At 44.3% G+C, this 25,709-nt stretch overlaps 1 protein-coding gene and 2 long non-coding RNA genes across 5 annotated transcripts; 2 read left to right on the forward strand and 1 right to left on the reverse strand.

Annotated features, from left to right (window-relative positions):
• Positions 1-1,687: 1,687 nt before the first annotated feature.
• On the forward strand, positions 1,688-23,862 carry LOC118561634. 2 transcript variants are annotated; one of them, XR_004930183.1, is made up of 4 exons: positions 1,688-2,396; positions 4,109-4,213; positions 23,137-23,216; positions 23,408-23,862. It is a non-coding gene; the product is annotated as an uncharacterized LOC118561634 (long non-coding RNA). The 2 variants fall into 2 exon arrangements; XR_004930182.1 differs by lacking the exon at positions 23,408-23,862 and having other exon boundaries at positions 1,694-2,396; positions 23,137-23,390.
• Positions 5,433-6,803, forward strand: LOC118561633 (protein IQ-DOMAIN 14-like). Its single transcript, XM_036133876.1, has 2 exons — positions 5,433-5,982; positions 6,043-6,803. Exons 1-2 carry the CDS (start codon positions 5,753-5,755, stop codon positions 6,719-6,721), a joined length of 909 nt encoding a protein of 302 aa, XP_035989769.1. The 5' UTR covers positions 5,433-5,752; the 3' UTR covers positions 6,722-6,803.
• Positions 17,620-20,625, reverse strand: LOC118561635. 2 transcript variants are annotated; one of them, XR_004930185.1, is made up of 7 exons: positions 20,397-20,625; positions 19,327-19,377; positions 18,679-19,222; positions 18,502-18,585; positions 18,252-18,386; positions 17,923-18,063; positions 17,620-17,806 (listed from the first exon to the last, which is right to left on the reverse strand). It is a non-coding gene; the product is annotated as an uncharacterized LOC118561635 (long non-coding RNA). The 2 variants fall into 2 exon arrangements; XR_004930184.1 differs by lacking the exon at positions 20,397-20,625 and having other exon boundaries at positions 19,327-19,468.
• Positions 23,863-25,709: the final 1,847 nt, after the last annotated feature.

A 25,709-nucleotide genomic window follows, 5' to 3' on the forward strand; every position in this document is an offset into this window, starting at 1 on the left:
ACATCCTCCCACAAGCATTTCGGTGGCTCTCACGAAAACTTCGGGAGGGTTTCGGGTTATAAAATGAATCTAGAAAAAAGTGTTTTTCCCAATTAATGAACAGTCGAGGAGACTATCATTCCAGGCCTATACTTTTATAACAATGAAAAACAAATTCACATATTTAGGTGTTACGGTAACAAGCAAATATAAAGATTTATTTAAGCACAATTTTAAAGTAACAGCGGATAAGGCGAAATCAGATATGGAAAGGTGGTCATCTCTTCCAATATCATTGGCGGGTAAGATAAACTCTTAAAATGATCGTAATGCCAAAGTTCCTGTTCTTATTTCAGACAATACCAATTTTTATTCCTACATATTTTTTTTATTAAATAAATGTACATCTACCTTAATATGGAAAAAAAACACAGTCACCCGGATAAGAAGATAGTTTCTAGAGAGACAGAGAGAGGATGGGGGCCTAGCCCTACCAAATTATATGCATTATTACTGGGCAGCTAATCTACATAAGTTACTATTTTGGGTCTCGCAGTTAGATGATGAGGAATCCCCAGTATGGGTACATATGGAAAGAAATGCATCTAGCCCAGTATCCCTGCGTTCCCTGATTTGTGCCCCTCTGCCCCTAAGCAAGCACCTATACACAAATAACTCTGTTGTATGAAACTATATCAAAATCTGGGTCCAATTCATAACTCATTTTAAAAACAGAAATGCCTCCTGTCTGCTCCCGTTTATGGCATCACCTGTTCTCGCCAGCTCTGGAGGGGAACAGCATTTGAAGAATGGTATAGAGCTGGGGTGGAATCTGTTAAAAATCTGGTTAAAGATGGTGTACTTATGTCTGCTGCTCAGCTGGAAAAGGAATGTGGAATCCCCTTAAAAACTAATTACTTCAGATACTTTCAGATTCAAGATTTTGTGAAAAAGACATTCTCATCTCTTGAATCACCACAGAGTGGGTGGATAGATGGGCTTTCGGATATGAATCTGACTATTAAGGGGTCGGTTTCTATGCTCTATCTAAATGTCCAGAGGGTGGCTTCCCCATCCCTTGCCTACATAAAAAGGAAAGTGGAGGAAGAATTAGAGCTGGACATATCAAATAATGAATGGAGGTGGGCAGTAGAACACATACATTCTTCGTCTGTATGTGTTAGACATGGACTAACACAGTTTAAAGTGGTAGATAGACTTCATTTCACGAGGGAAAAATTGGCAAGAATTTACCAGGGAGCTGATCCGACTTGTAAACATGTTCCAGCCAACACATCTCAAATGGTCTCTCCCCAGGCTCAAAGATTTCTGGATCAAAATCTTTAAAACCTTTTCATCCATTTACAAGAAAAATATTGAACCCTTTCCATTGGTAGCCATTTTTGGTGTGGCACCGGGGGAAACAGAATTAACGACTGTCAAAGGAAAGCAATGGCATTTTCTTCGTTGTTGGCCAGGAGATTGATTTTATTTAATTGGATAAAGGCAGCACCGCCAACTTACAAAAGATGGGTAGAGGAGGTGATGGCACACCTAAAATTGGAACATCTTAGAATTACTTTACAGGGCAACGCTAAGAGATATTTCAGGGTGTGGCAACCTTTTATTTCCTATTTTGAATCTGAATTTAATCTGCTTCAGCATAACTAGCAGCCTCGCCACCCCCCTTTTTCCCTTAGGTTTGAATGGCAATAACAACCACAATGATAATAATTATATTTATCTAGTTTTAACTGGAACACGGGTGGTGTGTATGGTAGTAGGACCTGTCTTGTCGTTAGTTTGTGTTTTCTGAGCTGTTTTTGTGATGTAAATTTTGAGTCCTACTCCTGTTTTAATCCTAGAGGAAACGCAATCCTTCATCAGGTCATTTTACAGCACCTTCATTCTTCCTGCAATCAATTCCTCTCTCCGTTTTCCTTCAATAGATACCATCCTCATGTCAAAAATTCCTGCATTCACCCTTTAACATCATTTGACATGCACATTCACTTATCTTTCTATCAACTTGTTACAAATCCTGATCCAGTTAATTCCAACACGATATATGCGGCTTCCAATCCTTAGCTATCCTGCAGGGACGTGCAGAGGGGGGGGCGGAGGGTGCTTGAGCACCTGCCCCTTTGTCCCTGATTCTCAAAGTGCCCTTTTGTAGGGTTTATTATTATTTTTAATTATTTTTTTTTATTTTTTTTTTTTTTTGCGTGTGTGTGTGTGTGTATTTATGTACTGTTCCATGTTAACCGTGGCAGGTCACATGATATACTGGATCATGTGACCGGCCGCGTCAGCTTCACACAACGTGCCCTCAAGCTAACCTTACTGCCGTGACGTGCCCTGCTGCTGCGGATAACCACTGCGACTCCCGATTCCAGAAAAAGTAAACAACTGGTCAGGTAAGTAGGTGCTGCAGTGGTGTTAGTTTGTGCAAGGTTTATTGTTGCAAGATGAGTAGACTGACCGAGTAAAGTAAGCAATGAGCATCCTCTGTGCTGTGCAAATTTGCACACACCTCTCACAAGTTATAGCCCTAGCCAGCGGCGCAAAAAGTGGGTATGCACTATAGGGCACCGGTACTGGAGGAGGCGCAGAAACGATCATGGTAAAATGATTTTCTGTATTTAACTTCTTTTTATGCACAATATGATTATGTCACCGATTAATTCCCGCCAGTCATTTTTAAATACTTTGATAATACTTTCATTGCCCCAGAATGTAGGTAGGTAGTTGCATCCCTGCCGCTAGCTAATTGACCACCACACACGCACAGCCATAGACATCATATACGTAGACGCGTCATAGGGCGCAGGTTCGCACGTCAACGTCACCGCCATATTGTATGTGGCAGAAAAAAGTCGAGTTCTGTTATTGTGAACGTGAATCAGAAAAGATGCCTCATTCCTGTGCTGCAATAAATACACACACGCATATATATATATATATATATATATATATATATATATATATATATATATATATATATATATATATATATATATGTATGTGTGTTTATGTGTTATGAATATAAGCATAAATTTGTTAAATCTAAACATTGTGGTCTTCATTATTTCATAAACCCGTGTCACATGTGAACCTTTAGGAACAGACTTTTTGGGTGAGTATTAAAGAGGTAAAATTAATAATATGAGGGGAAAAAAAGTCCTAAAGTAAAAATAAACTAACAAACACAAAAGTGATAATGTTATGATAAAAACACCATATTATGAGAATTAAGGGGGAACATTTCCAGAATAATCACAGTTTGCAGAATTATTTCACTCCTGAAGTAATAGGGCCAGGTTAGATTATTTTAATTATTTTTATTCTTTAGGAGAATAAATTCAGGAGAATGAAGCTAAAGGGATACGAAAATAAACTTGTAATATTACAAAAAAGAAATACTACGAATACAAAGTATATTCAGAGATTAAAGTCCCTCTGATACTGTTTAAGTGACTGAGTAACTGCCGATTTGCCACATTTAAGATGGCGGACGCTCTGACGCATCGCAGCATAGGCAGAACCCGCCCAATGACGCGTCTACTCTTATATTATGTCTATGCGCACAGCGTGCTATGGGGAGGAAGTACGTCAGGTTTCTGTTGTTGTTACTGTCTGTTTCACCTGCTATGTGAAAGTGCAGAGAGATATGTATCTTACTCTCAAGCAGGTGTGTTTTTTTCCTGTTTTATTTCACTAAAACTGTGCAGTATGCATATTCACATCATTTTGGACCCTTGCACAACAAAAATAATTTGAGTTTTGAATTTCTAAACCTCTCCTTATTTACACAAAAAAATTAAATATGCCCATGTAGGCTAATATGCATACAGACAAATTGTATAACTTTTGGACCCTTGCTGTCATGCGCAAACTTAATAGTCAAACTAAATAAAAGCGAAAAAACATTTAAAAAAGTTATTTCTATATCATTTAATAAGTTTTTATTTTATAGCATTAGGAATAATAAAGGGCAAAACATTAATGGGTTAAACTTGTGGCTATGCAGTACAATTTTTTTTAAAAAGGTATGCAATGTCAATTTTTGTTTGTATGTGTGTTTTATGTGGATCAGATTGTAGTTTAAGTATCTTATTTCATTTTGCAGAGATGCCTCGTAAGGAGAGGAGGTTAAAACAAAAACAAAAGGAGCTGTGTGAGGCTGCAAAAGGCAGTGGATCACTCACCAGCTGGATGACAAAGAGCACAAAAGGTAAGAGCAACACATGCACCAGAAAAAAAAAATGTTACATCCTTCAATCAAACTCAAACCACGCCTATATTTCACACCTGTCAAAAAGTGACAGCCGGAAGTCCCGCCTTCCACTTCCGGCGGAAGTCTCGCCTTCCTTAACCGGATGTTACGTCACATCCTTAACCGGAAACCCCACCTTCTACTGTAACCGGATGTTACGTCACATCCTTATCTGGATGTCCCGCCTTCTACTGTAACCGGATGTTCCGCTTTCTACCTCCAGGGGTCGCTGTCCCGGCCCTCGGGAAAAAAAAAAAAAAAAACAGCCCCCCCACATCCGGAGTTCACACCCACCCCCACATCCGGAGTTCACACCCACCCCCACATCCGGATTTCACACCCACCCCCACATCCGGAGTTCACATCCACCCCCACATCCGGAGTTCACACGCGCCGCCTTCACCCCAGCCCCGGTTGTCGTAATATCAGGCCCTCTCTCAAGCCTCAATAGTGATTGAATCCTTTTCAACATGGCGTCAGGAAGAACCAGCATTGAACCCATCATTGCTGAGACACCCGTCACTATCTGGCATGATCAGAGCAATTTTTGGCAAGCTCAGCATACCCCTCACAAGGCTACGCTGTTTTTATGCAGAACTCAGATGCCTCCGAGCCAGCGTCTGCAAGAACAATGGTCTTTGGAGCCCTATGGAGCCCGCGGTAAATGGGGGTACGTCTTCAAATATGAAACCGGGGAAATGTACCTCTTTCAATTGGATGATGAAGGTGACGAGCTGCATACTATCAACTCCTTGGGCATGCTGACATCAAACGATTGGGCTGTTCTGAAACTCATCATGCTTCGCAAACTAGCCCCTGAAGAAGCGAATCCAGCAGCAGGCCCTTCAGTGAGACGAAAAACTAGCTTGATCCGACTAAACCCCCAAGAACCTATTCCAGCAGGGCCCTCTGTGAGACAACAAGTCGAGGATGGAATCAAGGATTCACCCCCCGCTAAACGGAGCAAACGGCCACGTCAACAAGTCGAGGACGGAATCAAGGATTCACCCTCCGCCAAACGATGTAAGCGAGTGCTGACCGACCTGAATGAAATTGACAATGATTCAGGAAATAGGATCTTCTCAGCTACTTGGCAGTCGAAGACGGGGGTTACAGGCCGCTGGTTTTTCCGTGCAAGTCTCAAAAAGGCTCAAGATAAAACACAGACGATTATGTTCATGCTGGATTATTATAATTCTCAATGTGGAGTCTTCAGGACATTGCTAGCCATTCCCTTTGATGCCTGGCGTGATAAGATGATTGCAATATCAGACCAGATTTCAACGCTTTTTCGCGATTGCCGCAACTGGAAAGACATTTTGGGGGTCAAGAAAGCGCTTGCATTTTAGACCCACCCCTCACAACTGCCAATACCACCCCTTCAACGTTAACCACGCCCTTCTCTGTATATAAATAGCACGGGTCCCTGGACGACGACAAATTGCCCCCGGAGCTGTACCCCTGTCCTTCAACCGCAGCCTCACCAAGAGAAACACCATGAAGTGGTCTGGATCTCGCCCTGAAGGCCTCGACCTATACCAAGAGATCTTTGTTTTAAGGAGTGACAATTCCGTGTTTACTCCCTCGCTACCTCAGATGGCGACCGTGGATGAAGATTCACAAGCGGTGAATCTTCCTGCCTCCCCACCGCTCTCCCAAGACTCAGACCTGCCCTGCGGCCATGGAGATCCGACACCCCCGATGGAGCAAGCCCTTGAGAGTCAGAGGGAATCGGCCTCGGCACCCCCGTCGCCACCTGCGGACACGCAAGCCCTTGAGAGTCAGAGGGAATCGGCCTCGGCACCCCCGTCGCCACCTGCGGACACGCAAGCCCTTGAGAGTCAGAGGGAATCGGCCTCGGCACCCCCGTCGCCACCTGCGGACACGCAAGCCCTTGAGAGTCAGAGGGAATCGGCCTCAGCACCCCCGTCGCCACCTGCGGACACGCAAGCCCTTGAGAGTCAGAGGGAATCGGCCTCAGCACCCCCGTCGCCACCTGCGGATACCCTGCCAGACGATGAGAGCGGCGCAGATGAAAACGATGGGTGGATTCGCTTCGGTTTCATCAAAGCGGTGAAAACTGTGCTGTATCGCCTTTTGACCGCTGCAATCAGACAATACATGCACGAAATGTGTTATGGATGCGTTAATAACCGTCCTAGTCAAAAAGAGCATGGACGCTTGAAGCTGCTTGAGAACGAGCTCTACGAACATAACTACTATGGTATATTGCGAGTACTTTATAACGAACGTTTCATGGATGCAGTTCAACGGTTTCTAGCCGCTCGCAACATCCATCATGACAACGACGCTGTTAATGCTGTCATACAAGCGTATCTGTATGAATTAACGATGGTGAAGCGTGTATTTAATACAATATATGGCGGGTATGATCGGCTGGTTGAAGAAAACTGTGAACTAAAAGATCAACTTGATGCCATCACAGACTACTGGCGAGGGTCTTGAAACCAATGCATACATGTTTTCTCATGTCTTTTTATATATTAAACTAGTTAGTGACATCGTATTAAAAAAAGAGTGTCTGTTTTATTTTCTACATCTTTTCTTTATGTATATAAAAATGTTTTTTTTTTTTTGTTTTTTTTTTACAATTACTTAGTGGTATAATAAATGAATGTAATTTCTTTCCTGATTATGTTAATAAAAAAAAATATAAACCCTGAATACAGACGTCTTCTCCTTCATTTAGCATCACTACATGTATGTGGTAAGGTATGGCTGAAGAAAAGTTAATGAAACGTGTATATTACACACCTGCCCACCCTGGTTCTTTTGGCGGAGTAGATAGATTACAGAGGGGTATGGAAAGTGAAACTGGTAAGAAGGTCCCAATTGAAAAGGTTCGAGACTTTTTATCAGAACAAGATGCATATTCTTTACATAAACCAGCGAGAATAAGATTTCCTAGAAATAGAGTGTTCGTCACCAGACCTCTAAAACAGTTTCAAGCAGATCTTTGTGATATGCAGAGTTTATCCAAAGAAAATGACGGCTACAATTATTTATTAACCGTTATTGACGTATTCTCCAAAAGAGCCTACGTCAGAGTTTTAAAAAGGAAAACAGCGTCCGATGTCGTAACAGCTTTCGAGTCTGTTTTAAGGGAGAGTGGGGTTCCAAAGAGACTTCAGACTGATGACGGTAAAGAATTTTTCAACAAATCATTCAAAGCGTTAATGGATAAAAACGGAATTGAACATTTTTCCACAGCTAGTGAAATAAAAGCCTCGGTGGTTGAGAGGTTTAATCGTACGTTAAAATCAAGAATGTGGAGATATTTCACATCAAACAACACTCTCCGTTATGTAAACGTGCTTCAGGATCTGGTCAAAAGTTACAACCACAGCTATCATTCGAGTATTAAAATGGCCCCTGTGGAAGTCATTGCTACTAACGTTTTTCAGGTGTTTCAAAATTTGTACGGGACCAATTCCAAACGCTGCACAAAACTCAAGATGGCGTTTAAGCAGGGTGATCATGTCAGAATATCGAAAGTGCGTGGACTGTTTGACAAAAAATATGAACAGAGTTTAACGGATGAAATCTTTACAGTTACAGAAGCGTTACAACGATCGCCTCCCGTATTCAAGCTGAAAGATTTAGACGGAGAGCCCGTCCGAGGTTCTTTTTACATGGAGGAGCTTCAAAAGGTAAAAATGTTGAAAAACAAAATGTATCAAGTGGGTGAAATATTGGGCAAACGCACCATTCGGGGGGTCAGACAGATCTTAGTACGATGGAAAAATTGGCCTGAGAAATTCAACACCTGGGTGAAAGCCGATGACCTGCGTGATGTATAAAGCAAGGTGCTGCTCTCCGGAGGGTTGAGATTGCACCATGGATCGCATGGCCGAGGACCAAGGGTTTCATCTGACGCTACCATCCAATGCAAGCGTTGATGTTTTTAAGGATAATAGCATATCTAGTTTCCGGGTGGATTTAGCCGAACCTATTAATTTACAAGGTCACTGGCAAGTGGCTTTAACGGAGGTTTCATACCCTCACACATGGCATAACGTCCCCTCAGAAAATGCTTATTTTGAATGGCGGAATGCGGATGAGGAAAAATTCCAGCGCGTACAGATTGGAAACGGTTACTACAGTAATTTGAATCAGCTTATCACAGAGATTGAAGCCCATCTGAGAAAGATAGATTCTGATATTTATTTCAAAGTCAACCGAACGGCCAATATACTCCAATTTCAAGCCGGAGCTCAGAACCACCTACGTTTTCCCGCTCCAATTGCATACATGCTTGGAATGGAACCAGGAAAATGGGTCAAATTCGACCACTGGCACGCCCCTAACCCTATCGATTTTAGGGCTGGGTTCTACCATCTGTTTTTATACAGCGACGTTGTTGCCTCACAGATGGTGGGCGACATTCATGCACCGCTATTGCGAACCGTTCAGGTCCGAGGTTCTTTTGGGGATATTATAACTGAAATCTTCCATAAACCGTACTATATTCCTGTCGCCAAGAAACACATTGAGAATATACAAGTTGAAATTAAAACGGATCAGAACACCCCGGTGAAATTTACATACGGAAAGTGCATTGTGAAGCTGCATTTCAGACCCGCTGCCTCACAACGAGCGTTTAGATGAAAACAGAATATGCATATAAAAAAAACACTGGACTGCGGCTGGAATCATTCATAGCAGTGCTGTCAGTCGTATCAGCACCGCTTAAGCGCTGTAAAACGTGAGAAGGAAAATAAATAAAAAATCAAGAAAACATAGTTTTCCTGAGAGAGGACCCACACCGTTTCATATCCTATTACCAAAGCCAGGTCGGGGGCGCTTTACCAGGTTTCTATGGCGCTCCTGTTATGTACGGGCGGGGGATTGGATCCATATTTTCAAAACTATTCTGTTTCGTATCGCCCCTAGTTAAATCCGGCTTCGCAATAGCGAAACCCCATCTGAAAAGGGCGGCCACAAACATTGCTTCAGACGTCATAGGTAAAGCAATGACCAAAATAACAGGTGTGAATAACCAGGAGGGGTCAGGGGTGATGGTTTTGTCGAGAAGGGCTAAAAAGAGACCTCCCGGGCAACGTGTTTGGCGCTCACATAAACTCGCACCGCGGAGGAAGAAGAAGCCAGTTCGCAACAGCAAGCCTAGGAGTAGGAAGTCTGCTGCGAGCAAGGATATATTTAACTGATTTAGTATTTTCATTAAAAAACCAATCATGGCTCTTTTACATCAGAAATCATCAGAATGTACCCTGGCCGAACTGGATCTTTTCACGGTCCCTATGACTCAACTATCTGTGGAAGATAAGATTTACACCGAAATACTACCGGTGTCAGCTATTACAGACACGGGGCCTATTGAGTTCTTTATCCCCGGAGATGGAGAAAAATACCTGGATTTGAACGATACCTTACTCCTTGTCCGTCTAAAAATTACCAACGCAGACGGGAGCAACTTGGCTAATGATGCAGCCGTCGGACTGATAAATTACCCTCTGAATACAATGTTCAGTCAATATGACGTTATGCTGGGAGATAGGTTAATTTCACAGAGTAGCGCGACTCATCCTTACAGGGCCATCATTGAAACCTTACTCAATTATTCGGAGGGTACTTTAAAGAGTCAATTTAGCGCAGGTCTCTTTTACAAAGATACAGCTGGAGCAATCGATTCTATTGTTACGTCAGATGGTCCTAACTTGGGTATGAACCGCAGAGCTTCATTCACCGCTAATTCAAGGGAATTACACCTGATGGGACCGCTTCACGCTGATATATTCTTTTGGGGTTAGGGTTAAGACTCCTATTAAACTCTGTCGACATGAGAGTTAAATTGACCAGAGCTAGCGATGCATTCTCTTTGATGGGACCTCGTGATTCAACCTTCCGACTGAAAATTCTAGGGGCTTCTCTATTTGTGAAAAAAGTTTCAGTCTCCCCGGCTATCCGGCTGGGTCACGCTTCAGCATTAATGAGAGGAAACGCTCTATATCCACTTTCCCGCGTGAACGTGAAAACATATTCTATCCCAGAAAATTCCAGGATATGTACACAGGAGAATCTGTTTTTGGGTACTTTACCGCGATACATAGTTTTAGCTCTGGTTGACCATGAAGCGTTCACAGGCCGGAGAAGCATGTCCCCTTTCAACTTTAAGCATATGGATGTAGAATATTTAGCTCTCTGCAAAGATGGCAGACAGGTGCCTGCCAAAGCGTTTCAACCTCAATTCAACAATGGTATTTCAGTGAGGGAATATTACAACATGTTCACCGCTACAGGTCGTCATTTAAAAGACCTTCCTTTAAGCATTGCTCGTGAGGAATTTAACGAAGGCTACTCCCTGTTTGTTTTTAATCTTACCCCGAGCGAGGACGCTGACGCTCTATCCCCGGTGTGTAATGGGAATTTGAGACTGGAAATGAGGTTCCGAGTTCCTCTGCCTCACACGACCACCCTGCTTGTGTACGCACGTTACGATTCAATTTTGGAAATCGACTCAAAAAGGCAGGTCTTGGTGGATTTTTATTAAAGACATGGATAACCACCAAATCGAGAATTTGATGCATCATCTCCTGGGGGATTTATTTCACGGCGTCTGGGCATCTGATCAACTCCCCCTGCTGAAGCGCACGTACAAAGGACCGGCCTATTTCATCGTAAACACTCATCCTTCACACATGCCTGGAGAACACTGGCTAGCTTTGACTCTGGAGAATGATCAAGCCACCTTTTTCGACTCTTATGGATTCAGCCCTGATTTAGAATTTTATCCACCAAGCATAGTGACATTTTTGAAAGATAGATCCTCAAAAATATTGTATCATAATCGTCAACTTCAAGACACTCTATCCGTCGTGTGCGGTCATCACTGAGTTTATTATCTGTGTCATAAAGCCTGTGGGCTTTCAGTGCATGACATACTGGCTACCTACCGCGATGACGTTTATGAAAATGATGTCATGGTTTATGATTTTGTGAAAAAGTATCAGAATTGTAATAAAAATAGGGCCTCGTGCTCGTTTATTCACGGAACCTGCTCTTTACAAATGTTTAAAGATTGTTACAAGCTGTAACTTGTCTAAAATAAAAACACTGTTCACATGAATAATTTGAAACAATAAAGTTTTCTTTATTACAAATCCATTTCTCCAGTTTTTATTTCATACAGACTTTTAGGGTGAAAATTTCAACCATGCAGGGGTTATGTTGACTCTCTTGCTTCGAGCACGGCTGTTTTCAGGGGCGGGACGCTCAGAGTCTATTCCGGAGAATTTAGGGGACAGCACAATTTTTCCTTTTCGTTTCACGACGGGCTTATCTTTGTTCTTCTCCAATACACTCGCTTCTGCCATGCCTCTGTATTGGTCACGAGCTTGCGGATTACTGACTGACGACACGGGGATGTTTAACTCCTTCAAGACAGCCATGAACGGGATCCAACCTACAGGTTCCTGGGTTTGTGTTTTCCTCTTAAAAGGGAGCAAAAGATTTTTCAGCAAATCAACCAGATGTGAACCCCCCATCACACGATCGCGATAAACAAATTCCCCTTTTGAAGTCCAACTCGTACCGACGTGCATTAACCTTTTCAGGATGTATTCAGCATTTTTGCGATCTCTGTTAGGCAGAGCTCTTAAAACCTCGATAGCGGTCTGATCCAATTCAGCAGGAGAGGCTGTAAAACCGTTAGAACCAGAGCCAGCCTCATTATTTCCAGGCACAGGGTCACGTTGCACATTTAAAGTCACCTGGGGATCGTCCAGCTGACCCTGCTTTATTAGAGTGAGATATCTCTGCAACAGAGCGTTGTACCTTTTAATTTTTTCATAAGAACTCAGTCCCGGTTCATTCAGTATCTCTCTCATTTTGGAGTCCAAATCCTCTTCGGCCGTCTGTCTGATGGAAGGCTCTGACGGGATCAGACGTTTGAACTGATGCGGTGAAACCAGATACATCTTTTGCGCAGTCCTAAGAGACATTTTCTCTCATCTCCTGATGACACCTCCCAACACCTCTCCTAATAAAGGCGCAACAACGCTCAGCAATGGAAGAATAAACCCGCCTGTCTGATTTTTCAGAACCGACTGCTTGCGTTTTAAACCGGTTCTTTTATCAGCCAGCAGTCTGAGGATTTTTTTCTGCTTTGCCAGTTTTTTGTGTTGAAAAGGAGATATTTTCACGCTACCTTTTAGGACATTTAGAGCAATTTCACATAAGGCTTTAAGAAAGTCGGGTGAGCAATGGGTTAGAATGTCCTTACGTTTCTGAGGCGTTGCTTGACAGAGCGCCCTGAATAGGGGAACATTTCTTCTTATGCGAGATGACATGATAAATTAATGCAATTTAGGAACATACACAGTTGGCCACTGACCTGGGAGCATTCCGGTTCTCAGTCTGAAACGATCTGGACAAGTGGGAGTCAGATCCACGATTAAATACCCATGAGGATCTTTGGTCGCGTCTTGAAAACTCTCCATAAAGAAAGTTTTCTCTGACGGAAATATCTGACGGGCTAAGATATTTAGTTGCAATTTATCTCTAGGGTTTTTAAACAGCACCATATAATTAGCATTTAAACTGATGGTACGGCTGTATTTACCTTGATGAAACACATTCTGGCTTAACATTATGACACTCATATTTTTATGATGCCTATATTGAGTGAAAATTTTCACCACTTCCGGATGGTCCGAAGCCTGGAAAATTACATAATCTAAAATAACCAAATGATTTTGATCAGGAGGAAACAGATTTTCATCATCAAAAGAATCAGGTAGTCCTTCGATGAATTTAATCTTTTTATTCATTTTCTGCAATTCAGAATACATACTTTGAAAACAGGTGTAAATCCAAACAATATTTACAGGAACAACATCCATAACATGGTTACAATTCTGCAAAACAGTTTTAACAAAAAAAGATTTTCCACAGCCACTCGGCCCTGCTATTAGAAGTGAAAAAGGGGTTTTGAATCTAGGATCGAATTCAACCTCCTGTGTTTCATGGGAGAGAGACATTTTTTTCCCCCCACAGTTAACCTTTTAATAGCCAAATGGAAGGGTTGTCCCATCAGGAAAAAGCCTTCTTTTATCATAAACGACGCGCACCTTTTTCTGAAATGCTGCATTTTGAAGCTGGAAGCTCCTTTTATTCCTTCTGATGGTGTGCTGTGGAGCCTGTAAAACATCCCCTGTAGAACCTTGCAGATAACCTTCTACCAGGTCTTTCACGCTGTCAAAATTCACCCTCTCACTGCACTGATGAGTCTGAGTGATGCCTTTAAACTTCATCACCACTTGTTTTCGGTGTCTGGTCTGGTAAGCGTAGCTCTTTGGGCCTGCGGAGACATACTCTTGTATAAAATCACCTGATAATTCATCAGTCAAGTCCCCCAGAAGGTTACCGAGCTTGAGGGAGGTCTGACCCGGTTTAACCACATAGATCAGACTGTCCGTGTCAATGTACAGAACGCGGTCCTGAAGTTTCTCAAGACAGGTGTACAATTTCAGACGAGCATGAGCAGTTGTAAAGGCAGCAATGAAGACGTTATTCACCTTGTTGGGTGGAGAAATACAACGCTTGCTGTATTTCCACTGAACCATGCACATTTCATCATTCAGGAAGTGAAAGTAGCTGACTGCGTATTTACCTGAAAAAAGGAAGTTAAAAAACTCTTCGGGCTCGCTCACAATGCTTGTCTGAGCCAAATCATTTCTCTGTGCAAATTTGCCCCAAAAACTGTTCAGACACAATTTAGCAACTTGTCTTTTAGCCGGATTCACCTCAATCTTCCGTACATCTAGCTGGATGCCTTGCTCACGTTTGTAGTCTGCCACATATTTCAAACGACTTTCCTCGTCCGTAGCTTCAGCCGGAAAACCTGAAGCCTCCTGTTTACCCTTCAGAAAAGTGTTGATATATGGTTTAAAGATTGAACTGCTCTGTTTTTCAAAATGCCAGACCTCAGTGATTTTAGCAAGCCTATATCCCAGCTCAAGAGCCTTGTTGAATTCCACACTTACCCATACACCTGTTAGCGCTCTCTCTTGGTCAGAGTGGGTACAAGGGCCCGTCTGGTAGTTCAACTCAGCGCAAGCCCGGCACAGTGTGAACAGCAGTTTACCGGTAGAGGTCCTGTACGGCAAAACGGGAAAAAACACACCACGAGGCGGGTACACGGTCGCTCTGATAAGTCCAAAGTAGCTATGGGGATCGTCAAAATCTTTGCATATGATTTCGGGATGGCCTAGTGGATAGCTGCAGCTAGCATTCACAAACGGATACAGAGATGTGAAGTCTACATAATGCACCGATTCCTCGACCCCTGCAGTGTACCTCAGCCTGAGGGCACTGGTTCTACCCCCAAACAGAGCGTCCCGCGGGCAAAGAGGTGCCGGGGCATTGAAACAGTCCAGAAACCTTTTGAGACCAGAGTGTGACGCCTTCATTAAATCCCAGCTATGCTCCCACATAACCTCCAGGCGCACCCCGTAAACCGACTGCAATACCCTGGCTCTCTCGATGGTAGCTGCATGGAACCTTTCATAGCAGACTCCTCTGAGCGGGCACGTCTGGTCGGCTGGAAAAAATTCAGGACAACCATGGTAAAAGCAGCCATTGAACTCAAATACAGTTCGAACGCCTCGGACCTCCGCGTATCCGTCCACATAATACGGTCCCAGTTTCATTTCACCTCGATTAAGAGCATGTTGAATGAAAATGCCCCGTTCAGCAGCTACCCACTCCAGCCATTGAATGGAGGCGTCTGAAAAAGTCTTGCACTGACGCCGATAATCCACTGGGGAAGGTATGGCTAGTGTGTTAGGCGGAAGAAAATTTGCTGTGAAAACATTCATACAGGCTGCTGCTATGGTGATGCTTTTAAAAGGATCGACGTTTGTCTCTTTAAAGAACTCTTCTCTGAATTTCACACAAGCCCTGAAGAGAATTTCCACATCATTCTGACAATAATAAAGAGCTTCTTTTTGAAAGTCAAAGGGATGCTTACAGGCCTCGTTGTACCAAATGGAAAAACGCTCCTGCTCAGCAGGGCTCATATGCTCCACAGCGTAGAAGCTGGGTGGAGGAAGCGGGCCGATGTAGTTCAATGTCTTCTCAGAGGAGAACAAGTGAGGGAAAAAAACCCTTACAGTGATCAGTGAAACCTAACGCTTTTGGCATTTGACTGAGTTTCATTGTAAGGAACGAGAGACTGTCTATGAATTTGAGACTGTAATCAGGCTCAGTAAAACAAAGGATTTTACTCCCCTGTGTGATCAAGAACGGTTTGATGCCGAGTTTAACCATCTCACTTAGAATCAAGTATGAGTCAAACCCACGACTGTTGTGGGCAAGAAAAGAATGACCTCTGAACCGAGGTTTTCTAAAATGAAGCAGAAAATCCCTGACGCAGTTCAAACCATAAGAACACCAAACATCCCCAGCCAAGGTTTTTGTGCTTACAAGATACGGGATATGTTTTCCAGTTTGATCTGTAAAAGTTTCAAAATCATAAAAAACTAGCTTATCGCGGAGTTGCGCATCAGTCAGGGTCGGTTGAATATAGCACAGATGATCGTTTAACGTGACATCTGCACTGTGAGGCACTTTCTGACGACAGACCGTGCACTTTGTTGAACAATCGTGGGGTTTGCTCTGTCCACCTGCGGCTACAAAATAAAGCTGTTTACACACAGGGCAGAACTTTGTCGTGTCACAGTTACTTACGAGCTTACCGAGTTTAGGTCTCAGTGTGGGTTCTCTGTGTTTAGCTAAGCAGATGGAATTACGACAGATTCGTTTACAATCTATGCACTGCACAGGGCTGTATTGCTGGAGAGTACAATTTGAGTCGAGGCATACCGAGCAGTGACCCTTACAGCTATGCGTGCCAATGTTGTCGTAACCGCTAAAGCAGTACCCACAAATGTGCCTCGAGCCTGTGAAACCTGTGAGACTCTTTATTCCATAATAATGACTTTTGAACAAAAGCAGGAAAAGGGGATTTGAACGATCTGAAAAGCCTGTCTGAAATTTACGAAGCACTGCCTCCTTGTCGTCTTTAAAGAAAACAACAATTTTCCTATTGACTATCTCTTCAAATTTATGCACGTCGCTGAAAGTCACAGGAGTTTGCTCAGTGAGGCCGGCTGTCCGCTGCCACAGCGAGGCTTGATGCATGGCTTGGGCGTCTGTAAAAGCAGGGTTACAAAGATGTGCTAGACTGGCAGCAAAGCAGAGCTGATTAGAAGCATTTTCAACAATATAGAGGTGACGTCTTTTTTTATGAATCAGCTCACAGTCCAACGTCTTTGTCGCCTTAGGTTTAGCACCGCCGTGAGGGTTTCGTACAATCTGAAGTACTATTTCCAAGTTTTCAGGTCCTGGCAATTCTTCATTAGACTGTGTTAACTCGTCTAAAAATTCCAGAAATGCAGGCAGAACTGAATCACCGTCATCATTTACCTGAACCACTGTATGACGGGAAAACCCTTCGCCGCTTAATTCAAGCTGTACAACATCATTGCGTGATGCTGAATGTGTAACAGAGTCCACCAGCTCTGTGAGAAGATGATAAACCTGTGTGTAAAACTCGGCGGGGTTAGGAATTTCACCGGGTCGTGAAGCTGTCACGCTGAAAGGACGTCTTATTTCTGTTACATTAAATCGCTCACGTTCAATGCAAGGGTTAACAGCCGGTTGAGACTGACTCGTGCTTGGCTGATTCTCCGGGTTGGACGTGGGAACGACAGGTGCGCTCGAGCATGGCTGTTGAGGGGAACTGGATGAGGGATTCTGCAAAACAGTATGCGAAGAACCAGACCGATCATTTTCACCTCTTTCACTTTGATTTAACTGACCACCTTGCTGCGGGAACTGATGGCTTGTAGGATTGGAGGTAAATGTTTGAGAGACAGAAACATTTAATTGATGGATAGCTTGTTCTAGTGATGATAAACGCTCATAATTCGAACCCGAGTGCGTATGACCCTGCTGACTATCTGGTGAATTACCCCGGCTTAAATCGGCAACCCCCACCCTATGCTGAATGGGTATATTCCGGAGGTCGTTAACCATTTGCGTGATATCACTTAAAACATTTGTAACTCGTTGTTGAAATTCTAGCGAGTCGTTCAAAGACGTGATTGATTGAGAGAAAGAATCATTTAGCTCGCCAACGGTTTGTTCTAACCATAGAAACCGCTCAAAATCCCAATCCGGATCACTCTGCCCCTGAAGTCTGACAGGAGATCCTGGGGTAAGATTTACAGATTCGGTTGCATGCTGAACAGGGAGATTCCGGAGTTGATTTACAGCCTCAACAATTCCATCCAGAGCCTCTCTGATTTGTTGACTTTCCATTTTTTTTTTTTTTTTTTTTTTAAACAGAGGTCACAACTTAGCTGGTTAGCGGTACTGGCATTGACGGGTCAACCAGCTCAACCATCAGAGTCTCGCAGTAATTCAGAAGCGCAGCAGTTTTCCGGCGGTAGAGGGTAGCTTGACGTCCCGTAGCAACTGGCATATGCTTTACTGTCCATGCAGCGGCTGTAATAAAAGAATGAAAAAATATATAATTAGATTTATCGTACATAATGAGTATTGAATTAAAAAAGTTTTATATTACAAACAAATTCTTTGAAAGCATTGAACTTAAGATGTACCATCAATAAATGGACCAGCCGCACGCGCTTTGATGGTTAACCGCTTGAAGTTTTGCTGAATTCTCAGGACTGACGAACACAGGCTTCTGAGACTCCGCCTCTTCTTGGGTTTTCCTGCGTCACGGTGGATGACCGATGCTACTACAAATTAAAATAAGCAGACGGTGACAGAGTTTTAAAAAGGGGGTAATACACGGAAAGAAAAAGATGACAGAAAAGAATAAATAAAAATAGGCTAAGGGCTACAAGGGCTGCAGTTTAGAACTGCAACCCTACCATTTCACTGCCAATGTGTTACCAGCAGCACCACAAACTCATTGTCAACTCACCAGGGTGCTGAGCAGATGAGGCAGGACGGGGCCGATCATGTGCTGATGCTGCGGCCTCAGCTTCGGCTGCTTCTGCTGCTGCCGCCGCTTCTACTAGCTCGGTGTCAATATTCTCGTGTACAGACTGAATTGTTACTGTAGAAATAGTAAGCAGGGAGAGACAGCCTTTTTTAAACAAGGTAATACATGAAGAAGAAGAAATGATAAATAAATAATAATAACATATAGCATAAAACACTTGCAGGCTTACCGTCCGTCTCGCCAAATGTATCGGGATGAGGCTGTATTCCTGCCGTAAAGAGTGCTTGAGCAAGAATGTCACGGTGGGTTGTTACTGTGGGTAAATGAATAAATACACTAAATGAGCCGGACTAATTCAGAAAATGTACCATCAGAGTTAGTTTGAGACTTATAATAGTTAACTTACATGCTGCAGGAAGCGTTGTCCCCTGATTAACGTTTCGAGGGAGGCCGTGTGACGTGGTGAGCCCGGGGAGCTTCCTCAGGGAAGCGAACGTGTTGCTTTGATGTCTCTGGAGAACTTATTACAACAACTGACCCGTTTTGTTCTTCAGTCCTCTGCCGCTTCGGTGTTGATGTGTTCTGAGCAGCTATTTCTGCTGGGAGCCTCCTTTTAGCCAAACTCAATCTTCCTTTACGGGGCGTATGTGGTCTGCTCGGTCCATGCTGTATCACCGCTAGCTCTTTGCGGAACACACTCGGTTTGACTGGCTTCGGACACAATCTTGCTTCACTGGGCGTTTGCGTTCTGCTCGGTCCAGGCTGTATCACCGCTAGCTCTCCATGGAACACACTCGAGTTGATTGGCTTCGGACACAATCTTTCAGCGCGGGACGTTTGCGTTCTGGTCGGTCCATGCTGTATCACCGCTGGCTCTTTGCGGAAGTCATTCTGATTTGGCTGGTTCGGACAACCGTAATGCTCGTCAATTAACCCTTTCTCGGTAAGATCTGGAATACAGAAAAATAACAATGGTTGAAACATAGTATTAGTATTTTAAAGACTGTGATTTTAATAACAATATACTTTAATACAAGGCTGAATCATATCTTACCAATATCCGTTAGTGTAAAATTTAGGTCTTCTAGTTCAGCCGTTGTTGGCGCTGAAACAAATAAATAAAATATATTGTAATAACAGCAACAGAAGATATATACTTCTGCAAGCAGGCCACAATGACTGAAACTGCTATTCAAAGCCTTACCTCAGAATTCAGACTAAAACTCTAAAAACAGCAGAGGCCTGCAGATGCCAGCACCAAACACAGTAATAAAAACAGTCCGCAACTTGGATTTAGGTCGACAAAGTGACTTAAACAGACCACCATAGACCCTACAGCAGAAATAAAACAGTTAAAATACCTTATAAGGCGACTAAAGCTGACAGATATCTGTAAACCATGTGTTGCATGCTGGCTACATTTAGCTTCACCACCAGATGTATGCTAAAATACTTAAAAATACTTCACTAGGTAACTTGAATAGACAACCATAGCCCCCCATCCAGCTGAAATAAAACAGTTAAAATACCTTATAAAGCGGCTAAAGATGAGAACACACAAAGCCCAGCTAGCAAACAATGAAACACATAGCAATAAAAACAGGTAACTTGAACAATAAAAGTGCTAGCCCCTTGTGCTAAACACAGCTTTTTACCTCTGAATTTGTGCTAACCCTTAAAACACGTGAGAGACAAGGAGTTACCCGCTTAAAACACACAAAGCCCAGCTAGCAAACAATGAAACACATAGCAATAAAAAACAGGTAACTTGAACAATAAAAGTGCTAGCCCCTTGTGCTAAACACAGCCTTTCACCCCTGAATTTGTGCTAACCCCCTAAAAACACGTGAGAGACAAGGAGTTACCCGCTTAAAACACACAAAGCCCAGCTAGCAAACAATGAAACACATAGCAATAAAAACAGGTAACTTGAACAATAAAAGTGCTAGCCCCTTGTGCTAAACACAGCCTTTCACCCCTGAATTTGTGCTAATCCCCTAAAAACAGCAGAGGACTGTAGTTGCCCGCTTCAAACACACAAAGCCCCGCCAGCCAGCAGAGAATAAAACTCCGTTAAAAATACCTTATAAAACGGCTAAAGATAAAATTAAAGCAGTAACTTACCTGTGAAAATCTCGTTGTACTCCTGGGTCGACGTCAATCCCGCATTATGGACCTGGGCTGCTGCAACAGATGAAGAACGACCTCCGGACATGATGCATGTTTAAGCCGCCTGTGTCTCTGAAAGGGGTGTTCACTGGACGCCTTATAGCAAATGTTTGAATAGGGGGTTTTCAGCTGACGTCACGCTCACGTGACTACTCAGCGCGTCCGCCATATTGGGTGGCAGTCGTTTCGCACCGTTGACCTGCGTTGTATGACGCCTTAGGCAGTATTGGAAGTGAACAATGGGGAAAACGTGTTTAATGGTTGGTTGCACGGCCCGTGGAGGTGGAGATCAACGCTCTTTCTATCGCCTACCAGCCTTAATAGTGAATCAGTGTGAAAAAACAAAACAGCTGTCTGAACAACGCCGTCACCTATGGCTGACACGGATATCCAGGTCCGATTTGGACGGTGTTAAGCTGGAATACGCCAGAGTCTGCGGTGCTCACTTTGTCACAGGTAATTAACTGTTAAGTATTTAAAACATGTAAGAAGAATATATTAATAATAGGGCTTGGGCGTTATGACTTATTACTTTCCGCGGCTGTCATGTTGACTGCCTCCGCCGCCTCTACTGCCTATTACTACCGCGTACTGTACTCCCTCTCTCAGCCGTGTTTTAATTTGATTAATTTCACCTTAACTTGATTTCAACCATGGTAAACCGTTGCTGTATTGTGGGCTGTAACAGCGCAACACATGATCGCCATGGGAAAAACATAGAAACAGATTAATTTTCCACCGCTTTCCTGCCTGGAGGCGCAACCACGGAGAACAACTGTTAGCGATAACAAAGAGTCGTCGGCTCGCTTGGATCGCGGCTGTAAGTCGACCGAACATAACTTTCCACAGTATCCCGATGTCAATGAGAGTGTGTTCTAAACGTTTGAAACACATAGCAGCTAGTTAAAAGTACATTACATGCGTGAGTGGTTGTTAGCACTAACGGTTAGCATGTGCCAGAGCCCGTCTGAGCGCAGCTTACCTTTGAACGAGTTACAGAGATAACAAAGAGTCGTCGGCTCGCTTGGATCGCGGCTGTAAGTCGACCGAACATAACTTTCCACAGTATCCCGATGTCAATGAGAGTGTGTTCTGAACGTTTGAAACACATAGCAGCAAGTTAAAAGTACATTACATGCGCGAGTGGTTGTTAGCACTGACGGTTAGCAGCTACTAAACTAGCATGTGCCAGAGCCCGTCTGAGCACAGCTTACCTTTGAACGAGTTGCTGTGTTCCCACTGTTTGCTGGCTTTATGATCTGCAGCTCCTACCGGCGCCAATACGGTAAATACAACTTAATTTTTCACTGGTCATTGTTCTGCTTAAATAATTAAAGCCGCGAGCGGCGTCGATCGGCCCTGCAGCCAAGCGCCTTCGCGCACCGCCGGCCGCCAGCCACCGCAGAAGCATGCGACACATTTGCGTCGGATTGTTTACATTTTTACCATCTTATTAAAACTCACCCGTCCACGTATGATGGCGATTTCCTTGATGTACATAACCAGATGTGAACTGGTTGTGAGCCTCTAGATCCTCGTAAGCTCTCATTTCCTCAAGAGTGTGCAGAGGGTTTTCACCGAACACCAGGTAATGCACTATGTCGCCGTGCTCTACATTTGGCCAATCATCTGGATTACGGCTAAACAAGGCACCGTGGAGGGCATAGGGGTCCATATGGTCGATCACGGAACATTTCCTCAGATATACGTCCTTATCTGGTCGCTCTAGCGTGCTGGCGTACTTATCCATTCGCGATACGATAATACGTGTACGACAACTAGAGATAAGGAAGTGTGCCACCCAATATGGCGGACCGGAAGTTGGCCAGTGACGTCAGTGAAAACCCCCTATTGAGGGCGGGCTTCACGCAGGTACCCCCAGGTAGCCGAAACAATAGCCACATCGTCCGATCGTTAAACCCCGCCAGCGACATGTTTACTAGGCCTGGATGTCGCGACAGCTGTACACTAGCATAATTGACCATCTCCTCAGCATTGTTTACAGATTGTTTCGTCACGACCCCGCCTAGTCTGACCGCCCGTATAGGTGTTTGAAATATCACCATGCACGGCGCAGGGCGGAAAAACATCCTTTGAATTCTACAGACGGCAGGATGTGTCCCGCTGTGTTTAAAAATTGTCTGCATAAGGCGCTTCCTGGGCAATGTTGATTGAAAAAGGCGCAATCCTTTCACGTCACGGTCCCCGCCCGTCTCGCCACCCGAAACGATGCTTGTTACAACACTTACTCTGTGTGGGGCGGAAAACCATCTTTTGAATTCTACAGACAGGAAGAAATATGATGTGTAAAAAATGTGATGTGTAAAAAAAAAGAAAAAAAAAAACTAAGGCACAGACCCTGACAGAAACTGACAGAAAGACAGAGCCACCTTCTCTCTATTGTCTTTCTCCCACAAATAATGTTACCCTTTCAGTTACAGTTACTTATACAATGTGAATATATGTTTGTTAATAAATACAGGTTGAAACCTTTAAACTTGAAGTATTGTTTGTGTTTGTGGCTTTGAATGAGCAACTGGTTTTTAAGCAGTCAGCCTTGGCAACAGACTCTAGCAATTCAGCAGTGTGGCAGGTCAGTCAGAGTGAGCCATTTTAAATGTTAGTTATCTTTGCATCTTGCATGAACACACACCACTTGTTTAATCAGCTGCTATCTCTCCCATGCTCTTTTTAGTGTCTGCACTATCAGATTAATACAGCCCAACTCCAGCAACACAGAAGCACCAACCCCCTCAACAGAAGCTGTTCCATGAGGTAAAACACAGACTCATTTCGCTTTGCACTGACCTCAAACAAATATGTGAGTATGTGTGATAGGGTGTATTTTGATTCTACGTTCCATTATTTATAGTATGGGTTGGTACATTTCAACCAGTTGTACAGCAAGGTATGTTTCTGTATAATGTTTTAAATCCGTGCCCCATGTGCCCTCTTTTAACTTTGAGCACCCGCCCCTCCAACGGTCTCTGCACGTCCCTGCTATCCTGCATAACACAAAAAACATCTTTTTAAACTACTACTTTAACCGGGCCTTTAATAGAACTAGCTTAGAATCACACTTATCTGCATTCTGTCGCCCTCTGTTTTTCTATTTTATCTTTTTTTTTTTCGAAAGTAGGAGAGTAAAAGAAAAACAAGAAGAGAAAAAAAGAGAAAGAAGAGGTGAAAGAAAGAAGAGATAAAAGGTGAAGCTGAGTACATGGCTTTAGCCGCAACCATTCAGGAATGTCTATATTTGATACAGTTACTTAAGAGCATTGACTGTTAAGAATATGTACCAGCTAAGATTTATGAAGACAACCAGGGGACCATAGCAATAGCCAAAAACCCTGTAAAGAGACAGCGCTGTAAACATGTTCCTGTAAACATGTAAACACATTCCTCCCATTCCCTTTTCTGGTTCAAAACCATGGTTTCGGATTTGGAGGCACTGATTTTCATCCCGGCCGCTTCGCACTCTGCTGCGAACCGCTCCAGTGAGAGCTGTAGATCACGTCCTGATGAAGCCAATAGGACCATGTCACCCGCGAATAGCAGAGACGCAATCCTAAGGCCACCAAAACGGATCCCCTCAACACCTTGGCTGCGCCTAGAAATTCTGTCCATAAAAGTTATGAACAGAATCGGTGACAAAGTGCAACCTTGGTGGAGTCCAACTCTAACCGGAAACGAGTCCGACTTACTGCCGGCAATGCGGACCAGACTCTGACACCGGTCATACAGAGACCTGACAGCCCTTATTAAAGGGCCCGGTACCCCATACTCCCAGAGTACCCCCCACAGTATCCTTCAGGGGACACGGTCGAATGCCTTCTCCAGATCCGCAAAGCACATGTAGACTGGTTGGGCAAACTCCCATGCCCCCTCCAGGATCCTGATGAGGGTGTAGAGCTGATCCAGTGTTCCACGGCCAGGACGAAAACCACACTGCTCTTCCTGAATCCGAGATTCGACTATCCGACGGACCCTCATTTCCAGAACCCCTGAATAGACCTTACCAGGGAGGCTTAAGAGTGTGGTTCCTCTGTAGTTGGAACACACCCTCCGGTACCCCTTTTTAAATAGGAGGACCACCAAGCCAGTCTGCCAATCCAGGGGAACTGCCCCCGATGTCCACGCAATGCTGCAGAGCCGCGTTAACCAACACAGCCCCAAAACATCCAGAGCCTTAAGGTACTCAGGGCGAATCTCATCCACCCCCGGCGCCTTGCCACCGAGGAGCTTTTTAACAACCTTGGCAACCTCAGCACCAGAGATGGGAGAACCCGACCCAGAGTCCTCAGGCTCTGCTTCCGCAATGGAAGACATGTTGGTGGGATTAAGGAGGTCTTCGAAGTATTCCGCCCACCGAAGCACGGCGTCACGAGTCGAGGTCAGCAGCACACCACCCCCACTATAAACAGTGTTGGTACTGCACTGCTTCCCCCTCCTGAGACGCCGCATAGTGGACCAGAATCGCTTCGAAGCCGTGCAGAAGTCTTTCTCCATAGCCTCTCCGAACTCTTCCCACGCCCGAGTTTTTGCGTCGGCGACCAGCCGAGCCGCCTACCGCTTCGACTGCCGGTACACATCAGCTGCTTCCGGAGTCCCAAAGGCCATAAAAGCCCGGTAGGAGTCCTTCAGCTTGCCGGCTTCCCTCACCGCTGGTGTCCACCAGCATGTTTGAGGGTTGCCGTCGCGACATGTACAACAACCTTGCGGCCACAGCCCCGACTAGCCGCCTCAACAATAGGGGCGCGAAACATGGTCTATTCAGACTCAATGTCCCCTGCCTCCCTAGGGACGTGTTCAAAGCTCTCCCGGAGGTGGGAGTTAAAGCTCCGTCTCACAGGGGACTCTGCCAGATGTTCCCAGCAAACCCCTAACAGTACGTTTGGGCCTGCCAGGTCTGACCGGCTTCCTCCCCCACCATCGGAGCCAACTCACCAGCAGGTAGTGGTCGGTGGAGAGCTCTGCCCCTCTCTTCACCCCAGTGTCCAAGACGTGCGGCCGCAGATCAGATGAAACGACAACAAAGTCGATCATTGAACTACAGCCTAGGGTGTCCTGGTGCCAAGAGCACATATGGACACCCTTATGCTTGAACATGGTGTTTGTGATGGACAATCCATGATGAGCACAGAAGTCCAACAGCAGAACACCACTCGAGTTCAGATCAGGTGGGCCGTTCCTCCCAACCACGCCCCTCCAGGTCCCACTGTCATTCCCACGTGAGCGTTGAAGTCCCCCATCAAAAAGAGGGAGTCC

Source organism: Fundulus heteroclitus, unplaced genomic scaffold (assembly GCF_011125445.2).
Source record: "Fundulus heteroclitus isolate FHET01 unplaced genomic scaffold, MU-UCD_Fhet_4.1 scaffold_683, whole genome shotgun sequence".
NCBI lineage: Eukaryota > Metazoa > Chordata > Actinopteri > Cyprinodontiformes > Fundulidae > Fundulus > Fundulus heteroclitus.

Bases quoted from the DNA above. Each gene is read 5' to 3' on its own strand.
- LOC118561633 (XM_036133876.1), top strand. From the start codon at position 5,753: ATGAAGTGGTCTGGATCTCGCCCTGAAGGCCTCGACCTATACCAAGAG. The intron at 5,983-6,042 runs GGAATCGGCCTC...TGAGAGTCAGAG, and splicing joins CAAGCCCTTGAGAGTCAGAG to GGAATCGGCCTCGGCACCCC.